General features: G+C 37.7%; 1 protein-coding gene across 7 annotated transcripts in view; it reads right to left on the bottom strand.

The window, feature by feature from the left end:
- Positions 1-1,441: 1,441 nt before the first annotated feature.
- Positions 1,442-6,000, bottom strand: part of RBPJ (recombination signal binding protein for immunoglobulin kappa J region) — a 226,064-nt gene continuing 221,505 nt past the window's right edge. For all 7 annotated transcript variants that reach the window (XM_073891499.1, XM_025887398.2, XM_025887394.2 and 4 more), the window contains 2 exons: positions 5,820-5,923; positions 1,442-5,706 (listed from right to left, as the gene is read on the bottom strand). In XM_073891499.1, coding sequence (XP_073747600.1) covers positions 5,391-5,706; positions 5,820-5,923 — 420 coding nt within the window. In that variant the 3' untranslated portion in view covers positions 1,442-5,390. The remainder of the gene's footprint in view (positions 5,707-5,819; positions 5,924-6,000) is intronic.

The raw sequence follows: 6,000 nt of genomic DNA, 5'->3' as shown, positions 1-6,000 counted from the left end.
GTGACCCTACTTTGTCCAGCACCAGGAGAAATTATCAACCAGCAAAGGTGCCAGAAATGACTGACCTACACGTTTGTATGAGTAAGTAAGGTGGCAGAATTTAAGAGATGAAAAACAAGGACTATAATCATTATGCCAGAAAGAACTTGATACACACCTCAACTTCACAGATACCTTTAAACATTTTTCATAGAATACCAGTTTAAAGTACCAAAAAGCAAAACATTCTATAAATCCAACAGTTATATCTATGTTTGGTATGAACGGTCCTTGTAGTCAAAACCTTCCCCCTTTATCTGTATTAGAAGATATTTACCTGCCTTTTCAGTGAACCAAGATAAGTCATGATATCTACATATGTGAGCTGAACACCTTTAACTCAACTACTTACTATCTCTGTGGCAGGCACATAAACGACTTTATCCTGAACACAAAGAACTATGTGTACGACTGACTGTCCATTTCTCCCAGGCGCTATCACTTGGCCTTATGGTTTAGGCTGTAACCCTTAGGTCAAGATGAATCATCTCTTTACATACATCGGCTTCATCCATCTCCCTCATGATTTCCCAGCACTAAACTTTTTCTAGGGTTTCTTTTTACTCTATCCTTCTAGATTTTTTTTTTTTAAAGGAAAAGACTCCCTTCTGTGACCACTTACCACTAGAACCTGATGTAGCTTGCCCTCTGCGTCTCTATAAATGGCAATCATCTAGGGGTTTAGTGACAAGAAGAAGAAAATAGACTTAATGGATCTTTGATAAGATTGCTTAGAAAGGGCTCACGTACTAAGCAATCTTATTATGCTCTTCGAAATTCTACATCAAGTAATCACTATCAATCTCCACCTTTAAAAGCTTCCAACTAAATTGTTTCTTATTTAACAATCACTATTTTTAGAGTAAGAGGTCTTTAGTAAAATTCTGGTAACGTATTTCTTTCTTTTGGGAGAAGTCAGATAAAAAACCTTGCTATGATTTAAAAAATATGTAACGCCCCCCCCCTTTTACTTTGTTTCCCTATTAAACAAAGAAGGCTCTCTCCAATTAGGAGCCCCCATTAAAGACCATAAAACCATCATTATATGTTCTTCCGTACGGCAAACCAAATGACAACTTTATATTGGAAAGCAAGCTGCTGCTAAATAATACTCTTTAATCTTGTTGAGAGTAGCTTGAAATGTTCCTGAATTGGGAGATACGCCCCTTGAGTGACAAAGCCCCTTATTACGGGGGGGACCCCAAAACACTCTCTCTCTGAAGTATGACATAGTTAAAAACACTGAAAAAGAAATTCACATAGCTATCACTTTGATGTGATGCAGATAGCAAGCTAAGATTTTTAATACGCAAACTATGATATGTCATTTAATTGTATCTTTATGAAGTATTCTGAAATCAAGAGAAGGTCATACATGCATCAGCCACATTCGACAGAAGACTTTTACAATGGTTTACATTTCCTTTTTATTTATTCCTTGCAACTGCCATATTGCAGGTTTCTCATGGATGAAATATGGAACTGAGCAGATTCTTTTTTCTACAAAATTATGGTATAAACTTGCTCAATTTTCTATCTTATTGCTAATAAACCTTACAGGCGCACAGTTTGTAAAATAAACCCCTTAAGGACTGAATGCGTAGAGCATGCTGCAAGGTACAAGAAATAAGCTAAAAATGAGCATATAAACCTACATCTGGACCAACACAGTACTGAATGCTGGCAAACATTTATCACGACACAGGGAAAAATTAATAAAAGGAGATACAGTTCAGTCCTGAAAGGGTTAAATAGAAACCCTAATATATTATTGTTTCTAATCATTCATCCCACATTACAGTGCTTGAAAACAAAGTCAAAAGTCTGGCACAGAAATTACACACATTTGTTCAGTACTCATCAGAAAACACAGCTGCTTTTGAAATCAAAAGTAAGTAACCTGGTTAATAATTGAATAGCATTTTGTTTAAAAAAGGAACCCCTCCCCCCTGTGGATTATCTGGTTAAACATGATGAGTTTAGTTCTCAAAAATTGCATTGGGAATATTCTGTGAGGGCACAGATGGTACCAGTTTCATTTAAAACACACACACACACACACACACACACACACACACACACACACACACACAAACTAACCAGTTATGATCGCAAGTGAGTCTGTGCAGAGAATGATAAATACTTCCTTAACACATAAATGAGGATGCCCTTAGTTGCCACAGTTGAAGAAAAGTCAGCAGCAGGTTAAATATTATCCTAGTGTTCAATTCAGGAAATCATTCAAAATCAAAAGGGCATTCTACATTTAAAGTCTTTTACTTGCCTTCCCAATCTATGTGATCAATTCAATGGAACTAATAAAAACATACCGGATCACAGACTCAGTTTCTAGCATATTTTTAGAGATTGCATAGCTCATGAGAGCAGAAGATACGCTTCTAAAACAGAATTAAAAAAAACAGAACTCCAAACTCGAATGTTCTCTAACTGAAGCGGCCACCATTCTAAGAGAGTCGTTATGAGGAAAAAGGACCAGCATCTCTAATAATGCCATCTGAGGAGGGGCTGTGTTCTTCTATAACCAGAGGACAAGGCTCCTATAAATTATACACTGAAAATGATTCACAAATCCATGAAGATTTTTTTAAAAGCAGCTGACAAAAGAACTACTGATTAAAATAAGAAGGTACAACAGACAAATCATTTCAGTCTTTAGTTTGTGGTATGCAGAATGGCATAAAATAGCAAGGGAAATGTCTGTATAAGTACATTCTTGGACTTTTCAAACAAAAAAAAAACAAACAGGAAAAGGCTTTACAGTCTAATATTTCAAAATCACCTTATTAAAAGAAACAAAGAGCCAAAATAAGGCATAATTAAATAGTAAAAAAGCAAAGTTCATTTTAATAAAGCCATCAACTTGAAAAGTTAATTTGAGCTGCGAAGATAGGTAAGGAATCGTTTGTTCTTCGAAAGTATCTCATCTGTTATCGGTTAATTTAACACAGTTTCCTAACTAGACACCAAACCTGGGGAGTGGCCCATTCAAAGGACAGCGGCACTGAAAATATTTCCACACTTCGAACAAAAAGCACTGTATAAAGACTACATCAGTGACTCAATAGAGAAGAAATACTACTTGGAAATGAGCAAGTTTGCAAGAAGCAGCTAGTAAACAGTTAAAACAAAGACAGATAAGGCCACAATTCTGCCCTGGATCACTGGAACAGATTTAAAGTGTGAGGCTGGGTCGGCTTACAGGAGAAGCTAGTGACTGGAGCACATCTGAAGAGAAGGCTTATATAGAGAGAAGAATGCAGCCTGTGAGTAATTTAAAAAGGCCTGCAGTAAGAGAAAGCCACAATAACTTTGACTTAACCACTAACATGTTTTACAAATGACTTCCCCCTTGAAAACTGAGGAAAAGGTGATTTAGAGAGGTTAGCAATTGTATTTACAATGACATAGTCTAAGCAAAAGGATGAGTGATGAAGACAGCAAAGCTTGGGGGACCAAAAAAAAAAAAAAAAAAAAGGCTACTAATAAGATGTTTAAAAAGTCTTCTGATGACAATGTCTTCAAAATTGCCCAGGACACCAGAAAGACAATGTTCTGTCTGGAAACACTGCAGGAAGTTAGTTTTGCATTCATAAGGTACTTGTGGCTCCTGTTTTATGGGACAGTAAAAGTTTACCACATTCTAGAGGTAGTTTTTAACTCTAAGAAGGATGATTGTATTACTAGACTGTGTCCTATAAGTTACACACAGGGTTCCTGTACTAAATGTAGCCCAGTGAGTCGGCTGCAATTTCTGAGAAACCGAACGAAGGTATAACCAAAGTACGGGAAGGGAAGCAATGTGAAACCGGTGAGCTGAGCGTCTGAGGCCTACACACAACCCTGAATGCAACTAAATCTTAACTGAATGGAAAAGAAATGTTTTCTGAGTAGGAGACATTTGTGGAGACACTCAGTACTGGGGAAGAGAAGACAAAGAAAGGCAGGAGAGATATGGAAAGATAAATTACATTTGCAGTTTTATAATCTCACAACTATCTGTTCTAAAGTACTGTCTTCGAAGCTATTTTAGTTGGTCATCTAATAAAAGCATCTTGTTTTAAGGTTACAATGTTTTGACCTAGGCTACCAAAAAAAAAAAAAGTAAACACATGCTTTTGCTGAGATTTTCCTCAATAAGGGCACCATCTACCAACTGGTAGCAAATACTTCTCATGATATATATATATATTTTTTTTGTCATATGCCGACAAGGCAGAAAACACCCTGCTGAATGAAATCACTGGGAACGTTCCAAGTTCAAAATAAAACGTTTAACTTACACATAATACAAGTTATGTACAAGATCAGGGAGTTGTGGGGGGCGGGGTGGGGGTGGGGGAAGGGACCTGAACAAATCCTTAAACATGGAGATACATTTACGCATGGGAAAAGGGGAGAGAACACTCCAAATACCATGTTCTGAGCCATTAATTCATTAAGGACTAAATGGCCACATTTAATTCCACCTCTTGGAATACCACTATAAATACTTTAAAAAAAAAAAAAGGAAAACAAGGAAGTAACTACAGACAGTGTCTGAGAACAGAGACGAAGTTAACGTACATTGCATGTATTGCAGGCAAGGCAGAGGCATTTTTTTTTTTAAAGCTTTTGCACAGACTTCATATAATCTTAAAAAAAAATATGCGGGCCTTTACAAGATTTGACTTGCTGAAACCAAAACACTTTCGACTCATGAAAAGTCATTAAGACATCTGCTTAAAAAAAAAAAAAAGAGTAAGAGTTCCAGCCTTAAATAAAAACAAAAAACCCTGGAAGAATATGGTAATTAGATTAAACAAGCATGGTCAGGCTTGGAACTTGAATGTACTGAAGAGCAGAAGCTCAAAGAGGGGTGGGGAGGGGAACAACCTATTTGGTAACAAAGGTGTACTAGATACTGTGATATAAAAAAAAGGTATGGTGAAAATGTACCTTTTGCTAAAGCTTATGCAAGTTCCTTGGTCCGTAAAAACTATGTTAGATTTGTGTCTTCTAGCTTGATTAACTTTTATTCCAGCCACATCTCTATTTCTTGCCCATTTAAACAAAACCAAACAAAAGCCAACCAAACAAAAAGAACAGCTGGAAAAAAACACCGAATTCCAATAGTTTGTACATTTCCATGTTTTGCTTGTCTGTTTTACTGTGGCTTCTGCACGTCCAATCAGCACTTCTAGGTAATGGGGTTTTGGAACAGTATCACCTGGTATGAAAAGTTTTCCCAAGAAACCACAAAAGATGGTTCATTTTTTTCCTTTTTCTCTCTTTTTTTTTGTCACCATTTTGCCGCACTCAAGTCAGTTTAAGTCCTAGCAAAAAAACGGTAGTTAGGACACCACTGTTGCTGCAGAGGATGTGACACTGGTTGAATTTGTGCTGACGTTTGTATAACCTCCCTCGCTGTTTGTGTTTGATTCATTAGGGGGCACTTGGCCTGAACTGGCTCGAAGGATGGCTCCCGCGGCACTGCAGTGTGGCCGTGGCCCTGGTTCTGGCGTGTAGGTAAAGGTAAGGCTGGTGGAATAAATGATCCCATCGTTACGGACCAAAGTTACTGGGACCTGGACTGGCTGTCGGACCCATCTCCAGCCTTCTCGGAATGCAGAAATGTCTGGGACAACACACAGCATGCTCTCTCCACATCTGGGGGGGGATAGAAATAACTTAGAAGCCACGTACGTTTTACAACTGGAATGAATCCCATGTACCCACCCCCATCAAAAACTCCAGATGATGTAAGAAGTTTCATTAAGTACCTGTACATAGTTTCAGCTTCTACATCCCCAAACCACACTCGTAAATTTGGAGTGAAATTCTGTCCTGTAAGTTCAAGCATTGCTACGTCCCCACCGCCATTCAACTGAAAGTCACAGAAAATGAGAACAATGTTGAGAAAAATTTTCATTTTTCATTGAAGTACACAGATTAGTTTTTCAT

The sequence above is a fragment of the Callorhinus ursinus genome, unplaced genomic scaffold (assembly GCF_003265705.2).
Source record: "Callorhinus ursinus isolate GAN/ISIS: 27379988/994484 unplaced genomic scaffold, GSC_fseal_2.0 scaffold4, whole genome shotgun sequence".
In the NCBI taxonomy this organism is placed as follows: domain Eukaryota; kingdom Metazoa; phylum Chordata; class Mammalia; order Carnivora; family Otariidae; genus Callorhinus; species Callorhinus ursinus.
This window is presented reverse-complemented; position numbering and strand designations above follow the sequence as displayed.